This window comes from Penicillium malachiteum (assembly GCF_028827825.1).
Source record: "Penicillium malachiteum strain IBT 17515 chromosome Unknown utg000005l:1.0-9002435.0:326005.0-9005861.0, whole genome shotgun sequence".
Lineage (NCBI taxonomy): Eukaryota > Fungi > Ascomycota > Eurotiomycetes > Eurotiales > Aspergillaceae > Penicillium > Penicillium malachiteum.
The window spans coordinates 6,665,340-6,679,997 of NW_026643099.1; the positions used below are offsets into that span (position 1 = coordinate 6,665,340).

At 46.5% G+C, this 14,658-nt stretch overlaps 7 protein-coding genes across 7 annotated transcripts; 3 read left to right on the forward strand and 4 right to left on the reverse strand.

Moving 5' to 3' along the window:
• Positions 1-168: 168 nt before the first annotated feature.
• On the reverse strand, positions 169-951 carry N7483_012469 (uncharacterized protein; the record flags this gene model as incomplete). Its single annotated transcript, XM_057095896.1, has 2 exons — positions 169-461; positions 765-951. The coding sequence occupies 2 exons, from the start codon at positions 949-951 to the stop codon at positions 169-171; spliced, it is 480 nt and encodes a 159-aa protein (XP_056941867.1).
• A 2,602-nt stretch (positions 952-3,553) lies between these two features.
• On the reverse strand, positions 3,554-4,540 carry N7483_012470 (uncharacterized protein; the record flags this gene model as incomplete). The annotated part of the gene is made up of 3 exons (XM_057095897.1): positions 3,554-3,793; positions 3,860-4,440; positions 4,516-4,540. The coding sequence occupies 3 exons, from the start codon at positions 4,538-4,540 to the stop codon at positions 3,554-3,556; spliced, it is 846 nt and encodes a 281-aa protein (XP_056941868.1).
• Positions 4,541-4,943: 403 nt separating this feature from the next.
• On the reverse strand, positions 4,944-5,331 carry N7483_012471 (MFS general substrate transporter; the record flags this gene model as incomplete). Its single annotated transcript, XM_057095898.1, has 2 exons — positions 4,944-5,013; positions 5,183-5,331. 2 exons carry the CDS (start codon positions 5,329-5,331, stop codon positions 4,944-4,946), a joined length of 219 nt encoding a protein of 72 aa, XP_056941869.1.
• Positions 5,332-5,638: 307 nt separating this feature from the next.
• On the forward strand, positions 5,639-6,787 carry N7483_012472 (FAD-dependent oxidoreductase; the record flags this gene model as incomplete). Its single annotated transcript, XM_057095899.1, has 3 exons — positions 5,639-5,667; positions 5,719-6,436; positions 6,500-6,787. 3 exons carry the CDS (start codon positions 5,639-5,641, stop codon positions 6,785-6,787), a joined length of 1,035 nt encoding a protein of 344 aa, XP_056941870.1.
• Positions 6,788-8,194: 1,407 nt separating this feature from the next.
• Positions 8,195-8,566, forward strand: N7483_012473 (uncharacterized protein; the record flags this gene model as incomplete). The annotated part of the gene is made up of 2 exons (XM_057095900.1): positions 8,195-8,245; positions 8,321-8,566. 2 exons carry the CDS (start codon positions 8,195-8,197, stop codon positions 8,564-8,566), a joined length of 297 nt encoding a protein of 98 aa, XP_056941871.1.
• A 1,425-nt stretch (positions 8,567-9,991) lies between these two features.
• N7483_012474 (uncharacterized protein) lies at positions 9,992-11,174 on the forward strand (the record flags this gene model as incomplete). Its single annotated transcript, XM_057095901.1, has 2 exons — positions 9,992-11,011; positions 11,067-11,174. 2 exons carry the CDS (start codon positions 9,992-9,994, stop codon positions 11,172-11,174), a joined length of 1,128 nt encoding a protein of 375 aa, XP_056941872.1.
• Positions 11,175-13,030: 1,856 nt separating this feature from the next.
• On the reverse strand, positions 13,031-14,046 carry N7483_012475 (cytochrome P450 alkane hydroxylase; the record flags this gene model as incomplete). The annotated part of the gene is made up of 3 exons (XM_057095902.1): positions 13,031-13,485; positions 13,542-13,684; positions 13,742-14,046. The coding sequence occupies 3 exons, from the start codon at positions 14,044-14,046 to the stop codon at positions 13,031-13,033; spliced, it is 903 nt and encodes a 300-aa protein (XP_056941873.1).
• Positions 14,047-14,658: the final 612 nt, after the last annotated feature.

The window sequence follows — 14,658 nt, forward strand, 5'->3', positions numbered from 1 at the left end:
ACGCAACAAAGGTCGAAACAAAACCAGGGGGGATCTTTGATTGTGGTAATAAGAATAACAAAACTCAGTTCAGCCAGGGCAAGAAACGGAGTAAACGCCCATAAGGCTAGAATAATATTCAAACAACAGAGACAGGAGAGGGGAGATTCAACAGAAACCCGACGCATGTCACTTTTTATCTCGCAAAGTCGCGATCAACGCATCCACGGTGGCTTGCGACTCTGCCGGCCTCGCCGTCATCGCCGGCAATCGATAGCCCCGTGGGACTATCACAAACTTAATATTGACCGGCTGGGGAGTGGGGGCAAGGGATTGTGAGCGTTGAGGGGCTTTTCCTTTGTTGGAAAGGTCTGATTCTTGGGACAGGCCGGCCACGTTGGAGGAAACGACCGTATGCACTTCTTCCTCCTTTTTTTCGCGGTCATCGTCCTTTTCATGATCGTCGCCGCCACCGGTTGTAGCTCATTGCTTTCAACCAGCACTTGGAGGCCGTTGTTGTTTGACTCGTCCACCGCCGCAGACTTCCAGATCTTACATGTTGGTGGCGCTAGTATTCATTACCCGGTTCATATGGACCAGATAGGGATGAATTCAGGGAATATATCAACCCACCGGCGGCCTTCTTCTTGTCTAAGTAGTCCTTTTTGAGTACTCGCTGAGGATGATCGAGGAGCGCCTGACTGGCATTATACCTATTTCAGACAAACTCGATGAGACAAAAGGGGCAAATAACAACCCAAGCCAAACGCCTCGAAAAAACCCACCGGGCCCGTCAGACAACCACAGCACAAACAGTGATGGCAATGATAACACCTCCGACGCTCGCGCAGATCCATAGCGCGGCGGCAGTAAGGGTAGAGGGAGAGGGGGGGTTGGAATTGTCGATGGTAAGGGTGGCGCTGCTAGAGAAACCGTGCGATACATCATGCGGATGAGATGGGAAGAGGTCATTGTGAACGTTGTTCAAGATGTTATGCTTTGATGCCAACTTGATTCAAAAGTTGAAACTAAGTCGCAGGAAGTTGTTTATTTGTTTTTGATAGACCCGCGCCTTCCTACGTGGGCTCCTACAAATTTTACAGATTAAACTGGTAGCTTTGTCAACCTCCACAAACGAGCCGAAAAAATACCCAGCAGAAGATCATAGTAAAAAGGGCAACAACAAAAAAAAAACATACAACAGTCAGGATTCGCATGTGGTCACCCACCATACTACTAACTGACCGGCGTGTGGCTTAAGTACGGCTGAGCGGACGGGAAGCCCTGTTCTCCACACCCTGTGGTCGTATGTGCTCGATGAATGACGGGAGGATGTCATGTAATAGAACGACCTTACGCAATCTTCAGGCCCGGTCTAAGTTCTAACACAATGTGCCCATGTAACAAACCTCCAGAAGAAGACTAACTCCACTCAGTCGATCCATGATTGGCGGTGAGAGGTGGATCCACTTGTGTAGCCATGCTTCCCACCAATATAGAAAGCAGGGGAGTCCTTGTATTCTCCAGCATAAGGAGAATGTGATTGATGATTAGCTGTTGCCTTGTTCCATCCTTCGAGTCGCCAGTCCTCTGATTTTTCAATCCTTTCACCGTTGTATGCAACACATCCCGCTCATCTTGATTCATCATATGACGACTTGCAATATAGTATGGCCATAAATAACTGCAAGCGCCCAAAGTTCCGCACGGAGACAGGAGTGGAGTAGTGCGCGTAGTGAGCAATTCAAAAAGGCTAGATATGGCACATGTTTTCACACCCCGGTCACTGAATGTCACGTCATGAGACAGGTATGGCGGTAGTGATTCAATGATAACAAGAGTCGCAAGTCGAAACGCCTCTGCGGTCATGGCAATCCCTTCAGCCTGAGTACTGGTTTTCGTAGATTGCATTGTAAGAGGTAGATCCTGCCGGACGTTTTGTATTTTGCCGCATATCCCATCTAACATATACCCTCCCTCGTACGACTCATTGGAATTGGCAGTCTGCGTGACGGTAAGGAGAAGAGCTAAAAGCTCGTTAGAGCAGCCGGCAAAAAAGGTTGATCTCTCTAGTAGGTCGATCAATTAGAGCAAGCCAATACTTTGCGCTGTTGAGGATGCCATGGTCTCTCTCAGAAGTGTGTGTGGCTGAATAGGTGAGAGTGCAGCGAGCTGCGAAGTATTGAGCCAAAAAAGATATCATTCCAGACTCTAAAGATGAAGATGAACTTGAGCTGGGCAAATAGTTTTGAATTATATGCTGAGCACCTTGCATATGCACGCGCCAGGGTTGAACAGGATGGGAGTTTATATCAGATGGCGAGTCCAGTTCGTAGAAACAGAGAAGTAGGACGACGGCAAGAATCTCAACTCGCGGAAAGGGGTGTCGATCAAGGGTGACGGAGGTGTTATCAGACAATAGTCCTTGTAATGCTCTCAAAACTGCAGCTTCATGATGCAGCGCAGTTCTTTGAATATTGAGGCGATTAGCGCCGACGGCAAGGACTGATCTGCGCAAAAGGTCAGACTCGAAGGCTATTGGAATGATTATCTGTCGATACAGGTTGTTATTGCCATCGCGAAGTCGGCATTGAGGGCACATGTGACTGGTATCTTGATATATCGAGGATTAACGATGGGAATCGGCTCTTTGCATGAATGCCAGCCACATACAAAAATGAAATATTGTTTTATCGTGGTCGGACATTGGTGGATAAATATCCAATGGCTTGGGAATGCTGTTGGAAACAGCAAATTCCTGCATCCGAGGAAGCAAGATTATTGGGGCCGGCGACTACGATTGTTGCCGGGCTTCGCACCACCAACAGGCCATTTCAAGGCCACTCCGTATTCACATCTAAAGCCGGCCTTGGTACAACGCTGACACTCAGGCTTGTTTTCTGGAGAAATGACTTTAGTTTTTGGCCTATCGAAAAAGGGGGATAGACAGCGGTAGGATACCATCACATTTCACTCGGCGCCGACGACAGACCAAGCAACCGGATGTTGTTCGGGTACTCCACCTTCGACCAAAAAAAGCTTTTCGGGTCGGCATAGTGGGTTCAAGTTGGAGAAAGACTTTGAAGGAAGCGGACCGGGGATGGAGTGGGGAAGCATTGCGGGGAATCGGTATTGAAGGGGTCGTTACTGAGGTCCCGACCTCGGGAGGTCACTTACGTGGCCTATGCTCGAAACTTGGAAGTCACCACTTCAGTTCTAGTACTTTTGCAACATTTGAACGTTTATTCCCGAGTAGTCAAACCTTCTAAGTGTTATTCCAAGGTTGCCAAATATCAATTCTAGAAGGCGAGATTTAAGAATTATCTCTTACTATATATCCATCCGCTACTGGGTATGTTAATCGATCGCGATTAGAAAGTGAAATTGGAACTTTTCTAAGTTGATCCTCCGGCACAAACTTGAATGTATGAATGACTTGAATACACCCTCAAAGTTTTGATTACATTGCCTTGGTTTCAAGTTTCGATGCTTTTTCATTGTTCAGTTTTCCTAATTCAATCATCTGTCCTGACTGAACTCCAAGGTCTCTTGGTCTGTGCTCTATGCTCCCTTATCACAGAGCATATCGGAAGAGTGGACTCTCATCACCCATAGCGGCGAGCTGCTGATACGTGTAACGAGCAAGCACCTCCTGTTCCGGAATACTAGCTCGTCGAGCATTGGTCTGCTTCAATATGCAATAATAGATAACAGGCCAGATAACACCAAAGACGACCAGCATTCCTAAGCCAATGCCAAACCCGACCGGGTAAGTAGGGGCTTCACTTGTGATAAAGATGTTGGAACCAACGATCTACAGTCGAGTCAGTACTGTTTTTGCAGAGATCTATAAGGGAAGGAAGAAGAAATGATGGCTTACCCCTCCAAGCTGTGAAATAGACATCATCAACGCCATACCAACGGCACGCTTCATGGAACCAGCCATGTTTAGCGCAGTCCACGCCATCACGGCTGGCGAGATCGGGTACAAACCACCTGCCATTAAAAAGATACCGAAGTAAGTCACACCTGAAACAGAAGAATACCGCACGCATGCGATGATAACAATGAATCCAACAACAGCCATGATGTTCGGAACTGCCACACTTAGCATACGAGTGCGGTACCGATCCGCCGCCACACCCGAGAGGATAGTAACGATGCATGCAAAGACGTAAGGCGGCGCTGTCATCGCTTGGGCCTTCACATCTGAATATCCTAGATCCTCCACAATTGTAGGTAGCACGAAGCTGATACCGTAAACGACAACAGCCACCGTGAACTCAATTGCTGCGACCGCGTATGTATGAAAAGAACGGAAGGCGCTGCGAGCGGCATTCCAGGAGAAACCATCTTGTTCCTTAACCATTTCACCACGATTGTTCTCATCAAAGCGCGCAAATCGTTGTCGACCGATCAAGAACTGTTTTTCTTCTGGAGACAGCCAGCTTGTGACCTGCTCTGGATTGGTTGGAATAAAAAACGCTCGACAAGCCGAGCAGAAAAGAGAATGTTCCTTCAATCACATAGATAAACCGCCAGCCACGATAGCCCCAGGCATGGTCGAGTTGGCCGATCGCATAGGCCGAAAGACCAGAGAAAGCACCTGCCAGGGATGCCGCTGAGTAAAATATCGTCATTCGTGTATGGAGTTCGCGTGGCGAATACCAAGATGTGAGAATGAATGAGCAGCCGGGGAACACACCCGCCTCAACGAGACCTAATAACAGTCGAAAGACAATCCAGCCACCATATGTACTTTGCAAACCAGCACAAACTATTAAGAGCCCGCATCCTGTGAGGAGAATGGGAAGCCAAAGGCGAGGGCCATAATGTTTCAGGGCGATATTCGAGGGGCTTTCGTCATCGATCAGACCGTGACAATACGAGAATAGAACGTCCATTGGATGAACTTACACTCCTCCAAGCGCATACGTGATGAAGAAAACCGAAAGTGCGGTATTTCATTGTTGTCCATCGATTCCTAGGTCATCAAGAGCACCGAATGATTTTGCATTTCCTATGCGAGTCAGCCTGGACGAATGATTTTTCAAGGTTGCTTTTTTGAGGTCCACATACCGGCATTGGATCGATCAATATAGGTAAACAGGTATACAAGAATCAGTGCCGGTAGAACACGGAGACTGTCTTGTCAGCAGGTTGTTGACTGCTATAGTCCTCTCACGAGATCATGCGAACATACTCAATCTTTCTCAATAGGGCTTTTCGTCGATCAGTGAGAAATCGCTCACTAAGTTGTAAAAATGCTTCGTACTCATCCACCGTCACATCGCTTTGTACATTTTTGTCGATGGAGACCCTGTGGTCTGTTGGGCTCTTGGAAGAATCCATTGCCAAAAAGTATCGTGTCATCGAACAACTTCAGTAAAGGGCCAAGTTGTTATATACCTCACAAAACCTGGTAGATTTGGCGAATGGCGTAATTTACCTTACTAGATTAGGGGGAAAACAAGCGAGATAAGCTTTTGCCCCAATATTCGAATGAATAAAGTTCACGAGATAAAGTTCAAGCCACGAGTCATGTATAATTGATCAACCGGGTAGGACTGCACTCACCAAAATATAAATCGACCAGGATCTTTCTTTGAAGACCCATCCAAAAAATTTCATATTTTTCAAAATTCCCACAATCTCAATTATGGTCAAGGTCACAATTCTCGGAGCGGGGTATGTCGTCCTTTTGTCGCTTTTGAATGTGGGGCATACTAATAGACGCAGAATCACCGGGATGGCAATTGCCAGCCAGTTACCGCGGGACTATGAAGTGACCATCGTCGCTCGAAACTTGCCTGGTGACCCAGACTCGACGGAGTGGGCAAGCCCATGGGCTGGGGCAGTCTTTATGGGTATGGATGGCTCCAACCTGCGCGAGCAACGCATGCAGTTGGACGCGTTCGCAAGCCGGTGGAAGATAGCACTCAATAACCCGGAGTCTAGCGTGCGTCGAGTTGAAATGCATGACTTGATGGATTTCACGCCACTTGAGAAAGTTTGGTATCGCGACCACTTACCAGGGTTTCACATCTTGAGTAAAGATGAGCTGCCTGCCGGTGCGCCTTTTGGCATGGCTTACCAGACCATTGTACTCAACCCAGGAGTGTTCTTGCCCTGGATGCGAGCCAGACTTGAGAAGACAGGGGTCAAATTCCTGCGCATGACCGTTCAGTCACTCTCTAATCTATGCGGCTTGGGCCATGACTACCTCATCAATGCTGCCGGTATTGGTCCTCGATACTTGCGCAATGTAATGGATCAAAAGGTTCAGGAGGTTCGTGGTCAGACTATTCTCGTGAAATCGGATTTCGACAAGATCTGGATTCGAAGGGGAAAGGACTATACGTATGCGCTCGGTAGACAGGATGGAACCACTGTATTGGGTGGTATCAAGCAATTTGACAATAAAGTGACAAGTGTGGACGGTGAGCTGCGAAACGATGTAAAGTTACTACTTCTCAACACTCTTCAAGGCCCCCTTCAGTACTGACCTTATTGTGTCTAGATCTTCCGCCGGATTCACGAGAACCTTCCCGAGGCCTTCCCCTCTGCCGACCCCTTGGCTTTCACTGTTTTGCGCGATATCGTTGGCATTCGGCCTCAGCGCGAGGGTGGACTTCGAATCGAGAAAGAGATTTTGGACGGGCAAAAGGTTGTGCACGCATATGGTGTCGCGGGCGGAGGTTATATATTCAGCTGGGGATTAGCACGGGAAGTTTGTCATTTGGTGGAGCAATTCCACTTCACGTCCTCCAATACTTTTGAACCTCTAGTAGCGGTTGTGAAATTGTGAAATACTAGTACGGATCGAGGTTTGAATCTCGGCTCTTCAAATGTTTTCGTAAATTTCAAGTTCACTCCGGTTTAAAAAATGAGCATATCGAATCCATTCGATGTTCAGCGCAACTGGGAATAGGGATGAAATCAAAACCTGGTAATCTCTCCTGCACTAGGTAATTTGCTTCATAATAATGCGAACTCCTAGCGATCAAATGAATATAAGAAATCAATGGCATTCCGAAAACATACTCTCACGTTTGTCACAGCTGTAAATACTCAGTTTTCAATGTCACTAGGAATGAGCCCATCTGGCAGTCCTTGGTGGGGCATTCGAAAGCAGATAGAATTAAGCAAACTTTTGAGAGACCACCATGCGTTGCGGATGATAACCGTAGCAAAGCTATCATAATATGTGACATGCTCTGGTTTTGACACCAAATCACTATGGATTGGCAAGCTCAAAAGAAATACAAACGTCGTTCCAAGGGGCAAAAGAGTTGATGTGGAAGCAGGGTACATATATAACAATGATACATTCGATGGAAGTTTGTTGTTGTGTGGCTGCTAGCTGGGAAGGTGTCCAGCCTTTCTTGATGTAGATGAAGGGGTAGATGTGTTACAAAAATTCTGTGCTGATTTGTCTTGGTAATGTGTCATGAAATGGGAGATACAGGCAGCCCTGGAGGGTCGTGAAAAGGAGGGGGGATGGGGATGGGGTGAAGGGTTAATGGAAACTCAGAATTTGCATAATAGCATGTCATCACGGCCCCCAAAGGTGCCTATCCTAGCCAATTAGCTATCTGAGAGTATAAGTCAAAGCTAATACATCCCAGAGACTTGGCTGGCGTCATCCGTTCGTGGGCATTAACGTCTCACGTCGTTCCATTCCAAACTTTCGATTAAGATCATCGGAGAGGGACACCAGAGAGACGGACATGTTTCCATTTCAGTCCCTACCCAGGCTCATATACATCATCCATATGCCCCAGAAAATCCAAACGGTCGGAGCCTCTTTTGCAACGGCTTATGAACAACATATGTAAGTGTGAGATTCTTAGGCCTGAAACTTCCACACCGTCTGGAGGGGAAAAAGAAAAGAAGAGAAGAAAGAGAGAGGGAAGAAGATTAAATAGGCTGGGGGCGGTGGGGGACGCGTCTGGGGGACAAACAATCACTTCGCTTCACTCAGTGTCATCGCCTAATTAGGAAACCATCACTTTACCATAGGGCTTCACTTCAAAATCAACTGATCTAGCTCTCATTCAATCCCTATAGAATATATGTCAGAAAATAATAATACTTCTTTCCTCTTTTCCTTTCTTTCCTTCCTCTTCTTCACCACGGTATCCCACAACTTGTCGTCCAATAACGATAACTACTTAGCAACATAGCATTTACAACGATATCTGCATTTTTCAAAATGGATTCTTCGAAGAATACTGGTGATGATGCAAAAAAGCGAGAGCTTCGTGTAAGTGAAATTGGCCAGGCCTGTATCATTTATGTTCCAGTCCAACCTTGAGATTCATGGAATCTGAAATACTAGCAGGAATCACAAGAGTTACAACGCCAGAATGCTGGCCAGGCGAGAAAGGTCTCTAAGATGGCTCGAGAGCGAGAAGTTGCCGCCATGCGGGGGAATGAGAGAGAAGAGTCCCTACTGCAGAGGAAAAACGAGCAGATTGATGAACTGCAGAAGGAGAATGCCGAGTTGAAGGATGAGAACCGTGATTTGAAGAGGGAAATTGCCGAATTGAAGTGGCAAATTGAATCTGGTCTGAACCTGAGTTAGCAGGCGTTTCTTTTGCTTTTCTTTTCTCTTTGACTTCCAATTTGCGTTTTATTTTGATAGCCAAACGAAATTGAGCCATGCCGCCCGCTATATGTCTTGAAATACCGTAAATTTAGTGGTAGTTTTACGGTAGTTTGAGATATATGGTATTTCAAAATATGCGGTCACCTGAACTTTCTCTCTTGCAATATAGTATTTCTACGGTAGTTTAATATATTCTAACATTTGAAAAACAATTTTCTTCTTTATTTTTCTCTCTTTTTTTTTTAAAAAAAAAACCCTTCAAGACTGAAGAATAAACATCAACAATTTTAAAATTGTCAACATCAAATAACACGTCAAATATGAAATATTGTCTTTTATGAAATACCCGGAATTCTAAAATACTATATAAATACCACGCTTAGTGAAGTACTGTTCAAATACAATATAAAACTAGGTAGTATTTTGTTTCCAAGGTTGATGTGCGGTATTTTATTGGTATTTCAAAATACTAGACTGGCGCCATGGAAGTACTCGCCCTTTGAGGCCGCAATACGAGAAGTCCTTTTTCTTTTGCAAGTAGGAGCAATTTCAGTACTCAAACAGCATATTTCTAGTCTACCCAGGTGGTCATTGAGATCCACCTTTACTTGATAGAATGATTACGATATTTGTAGTCATGTGTTCGGTGTTATAGACCTGGTGTACCGAATTCAGGATGCAGATTAGCAAGATAATGAGACCTGGCCTCCATGAATCACAAAATCAATGCAATCTTCTGTCTCTCGTACGCTGTCTTTTGTTGACCTCCATTCGTGTTTGCCTGGACACTCAAGCCATTTCCGCTCATGGATTCCTGTTGCAAGGCTGATATTGGAGGGGGGGCGGGGGGTGCATATTCCACACAGCTAACAGGATGCTCAAGAAAGCGAGTTAAGTCGCGTTCGACAGATGCATTGATTGACTCGTTGAATTTTGGGACCTTGAACGTATCAGGCGAGAGAATAAAATCGAGTCCATACCTAATTAGCTACATTCGGCAGTCGAAGGGGATGATTGGCTTCGCCCTGTTGCAAAACACAGTCTTAGTTCGCTGATGCCTCCCGATGGCCGGCTGCCCACCTGCACCTGGGCAGCCCTGGAGCCCTGGAGGTCCACGGGTGCCCAGGTGCCCAGGTGTTGAGAACCGATGACTCATCGAAGTGATCGACAGCTGGAGCCCTGGAGGGGCCCTGGAGCCTGGAGCCACGGATTTCTCACCGCCTCGTCTCAGCTCCCGAGGTCCCGAGGTCCTTATGTCCACGCAGCAGTTATGTCACCAACATCTCGCGTCATTCTGTATAAGCACGTCGCAAGATGCATATCAGCCTCTGCATTAGCTTAGCAGCTTTATATGTATCTGGAGCAAGCGCAGCAGACTGCAATTGGCCCTACTCGGCCTGGATGGCTGACAGTGTCATCCTGGGGGGTCAAGCTCTTGTTCCGGAGGGCTCTAGCCCATCATCATCCACCTATCTTCAGATAGGATTCTTCCAATCAGCAGTGCTTCGCCTGATTGAATATTATCAAACTCCACATGCAGCTTGCGCTGAATTTAATTGGGAAGATTATATGGAAATTAGCACAACTAGCATTGCGTCATATCTCCTGAATGCTACAAAAGACACCAGCTACCCCCTTGACCGGCTATCCACAGGCAAAGGACTCTTATACCAATATGGGAGACTTAATACTAAGGTGGAGCTCGAGAGCCTTCATGCACTCAGAGAGTCTATCAATCTTCAGCCTCGAAATGCATTCGGCGGGTACTGGTACTTCACATATCCTAATTGGAGCTATCTAGACGGAATATATTCCCTTATTCCGTTCCTCTTGTCCTACACACCTGAATTCAACCCACAGAATCGCACTGTACAGCAAGATGTTGTTCATCAGCTTGATCTTCTTTGGAGGCATTGTTACCATCAAAACTCGGGTCTTCTCGTTCACGGTTATGACGCGTCAAAAACAGCATCGTGGGCGAACCCTCTCACTGGGGCTAGTCCGGTTGTCTGGGGTCGCTCCATGGGTTGGTACACGATGACGCTCGTGGATGCTTTGGAGTTATCGTCCACTTTTCCCCCTTCCATGTTCGAGTATATTCATCGAAGGCTAGGCCACTTATCTACAGCCGTTATCTCCGCTGCAGATAACGATACCGGGTGCTGGTGGCAAGTGATGGATAGCCCTGACAGGGAAGGAAACTATATTGAGTCGAGTGGCTCGGCCATGTTCACGACCGCCTTGTTTAGAGCGGCTCGTCTTGGCTATCTTTCTGATGAGCTTGCATCTGAAGCACGTAACATAGCGACAAAATGCTACAGATACCTCGTCGATAATTTTGTCGTTCAGAAAGAGAATGGAACACTGGGCTACAATGGTACAGTGTCAGTTTGCAGCCTAAATTCATCGGCTTCATATGACGTGAGTTGTATCCTATCTTGAATGTGTGATTCATATTAACATTGATCCTCTGTAGTATTATGTATCGCAGCCTATCCTATACGATAGTCTTCATGGGATGGCAGCTTTCGTGCAGGCGAGCTTAGAGCAGGAGATGTTGAATACTTCTACGGACAATGTCTAGCAAGATTATCACGCCGCACTAGCTCGTTCGAGTGCGAGTGAGCCTATGCAGGAGATAAATATTACTTAGACACAAATGAAGTTAGTTGGTCTAATTATCTTTTTTTCGCGAAGTCAGACTAGACAGAACGTTCAGATTAAATAGGACGTATCAAACCCTTCGGACCTTGAACACTTGGTGGAAACCTTGGAACTTGAAGGGATATGGTTCATGAACTGGAGTGAACTATGAAAGGACAGTTCAATTTGTTCAAAATGAAGGGGCCAAATAGACGCATGATTAGTGGCGCGGAACTAGAAAAATAAACTTCAATCTGTTGAAAAAAGAACAAAAAGTACACTCAGTGCTCCAGCTTCATCTTGCTCGACTCTGATTCCAACTCCGATTTTAACTCACGAGCCCTCTGTTCAAGGGCTGCAATCAAATTCTGTTTTTCCATGATCAATTCCTCGTTTTTCATGATCAATTCATTCTCCACTCTTTCCGCCTGGCGTTCATCAGCTGCCACCTCCCGTTTCAATTCCTCAAGCTTCTTCGTCTGTTCGAGATACCCCCGCCTCAATCTTTCCTTATGGCATTCGGCAGTGAAGGCCTAATGGCCTAGTCTTGCACAATCAAAACAGCGATATGTTTAGAGAAGACGGGTTAGGTATTTGGGTGAGAGCATAGGTGAAATACCCTGGACGCCAAAATAACTTACTCAGAATTCGCCATTGGCCGGATCCTCGCCTGGTGGGACCGGAAGACGTCTGCCTGAATTGGTGGACATGTCGGACTGTGCAATCCACGGGACTTGATCGTAGATTTCAAATAAAAGCTGTGACTGATGTGATGTCGTACTGAATGTTCGCTATCGTTGTAGGCAAAGGTCGATATACGTAGTAGGTTACGATGATATATAGGTAGTTCGCTACATAGTCCGCTACATGGTTCGCTAAATACTATGAAGACCTGTACCAGAAATGGTATAATGGCCATTATTGAGTATAGTAGAGCGATATCACATCATTTTCAAGTTAAGTGCAGTAATAGTTTCCTAATTAAGCATTGAAGTGAAGTGAATATTTGTTTGCCCTCCAAGCGCGTCCCCCACCGCCCCCAGCCTATTTGATAAACTTCTTTCCCTCCTCCCCTCCCTCTCTTTTTGTTCCCCGACGTCACTGAAGTTTCAGGCCTGAGGATCCAACTCTCACCTATATTGTTCATAAGCCGTTGCAAAAGAGGCTCCGGCCGTTTGAATTTTCTGGGGCATATGAATGATGTATGTGAGCCTGGGTAGGGACTGAAATGGAAACATGTCCGTCTCTCTGGTGTCCTTCTCCGATGATCTTAATCGAAAGTATGGAATGGAACGACGTGAGACGTTAATGCTGATAGCCCCAGGATGCCACCGAGTCTCTGTTATATCCCCGCATACTCTCAGACTGCTTATTTTGTTAGGAGAGGTACGATCTTTGTCTCTGTGGAGGTCTTCTAGTTGATGTTATCCCGCAGACCGAAGAAGCACTGACTTGATTCCCTACACCTTACACACAATGAGAGCATATGATGATGCCTAGGTACACTTGTGTGCCTTCTGAGCTTTCATTCCCCTGTACCTATACCCCATCCACTTCCCCTCTCCTTAGTATCTTCCTTCCCACCTGTGGCCGTCCCTACGAAACTCTTAAACCACCCATATATATATGAGACATACAGATACCACAAGAAGCACCTTTGAATTCTTGGTGGACCCATGTATTTTACCACCCTTCATTTCAGAATTTGGTCCCTGCATGCTAAACATAAAGACAGCCAGCTGGGTCAGTGTCTTTCATTCCTTAGTCAATCAAATAAGCATCCATCATCTATTCACTCTAATCTAAATATCTGGCCATTTTAACCCAACAACCATCCCCACTGGATACAACCAATGTAAGTCCTTGCTTCTCTTGGCCAACCGCAACATCCGACATTTTCCCTTTTGCTAGCTCGATAATTTCGAATGTCTGCACCAGTTTCACAATGGTATATCTGACCTCCAGGAGAGCAAACTCTTGCCCAAGGCAGACCCGAGGACCTCCATTGAATGGAAGATAGGCCCATCCGACATCCTTGAGCGCGCCATTCTCCCACCGCTCAGGTCGAAACTCGTCCGCATCATCCCCAAAATATTCTTTCTGACGATGCATCGCGTAAGCGCAATATCCAACAGCTTCTCCTTTGCGGACGAGTACAGGCGCTTTGCCGTCTGGGCCCCCACCGGTCGGAAGTGTGGTTGTCTTTGCGGCTGCGCGAGAGTTGACAGGCACAGACGGGTATAGCCGAAGTACTAAAAAGATGGATTAGCTGGCGCTATCTATCATGGAAGGAATATTCTGCCAATACCTTCATGCAGAACAGCCTTCAGGTATGATAGCTGCTTGGGCTGGCCTATCACCGGCTCCGATGCTTGTCGACCCACTCCGAAGGTCTCTTTGATCTCGCTGCGCAGTTTGGCCATGACTTTCGGATGAAGAACGAGGAGACGGCTGTATTATGCCCTGTTAGCAGCAAGTCCACCAAAGGAAGTCTTCATTTTCTCTCACAGAGCCCAATTAAGACAACATGCCGTTGTATCCCTCCCTGCTAACAGAATATTGATGCACTGATCTCGGAGTACTTTTGGGTCAGTGGTTTTCTCAAAGAGAGCTTCGATGAAAATGTACGGTCCCTTGTCCGAAGAACGGGCTTCGCTATTGCGTGGAGGGTGCAATGCTTTTTGCACAACATTGTCAACGAACTCGTGGCAAACTTTGCAAGCGTCACGGAACTTCTTCCCCCCCCAAAAGCCAGTATAGGTCTCCAAGGCGACCGCGTTGAGCGAGATAGTCCTGGCTAAGATTGAACGCATCTGCGAATTCCGATTCCCGATTTACGAGGTCTGCCGATCCGGTTGATGGCAAATGCTTGCCAAATAATAAGAAAAGCGTTGTTTGAAAGGTGAGGTGGAAGAAAAGCGGTTGAAGATCGACCTCTTCACTATCTGGGACGGCTGTCACGAGACTAGCTACAGCGTTTCTAATTTGCTTCAAGTTGTTGAGTCTGTTTGACATGAATTGTGGACGTAGAAGGTCACGAGAATGTTGCCATTCCGCACCATCTTGGGTAAATATTCCGCTTCCCAAGAGGGGATGAAAGGTTGGCGGTCGCAGGCCGAGGTTGAAATCTGCAGCATGTCTTTTGATGAGTATCCAGTCACAAATGACCCAAACCCTGGGGTGGGATCCACCTACCAGTAAATTGATCACTCAATAAAGCCTCTATATTCTCCGGGTCAATTGTATCAATTCCACGAGCAAAAAGAAGCTTTTGCTCGAATGATTTACTGCCAGTCTCGGAGATGACATCGAGAAAGAATTGAAGGATTTGCTGTCTACTATAATATCTGAATGCTTTGATCAGCAAGTCAAGCCCGAGTGCCCATTTTGCGCTCCACTTTCTAGGAGGCTGGCAACCTTGTCAA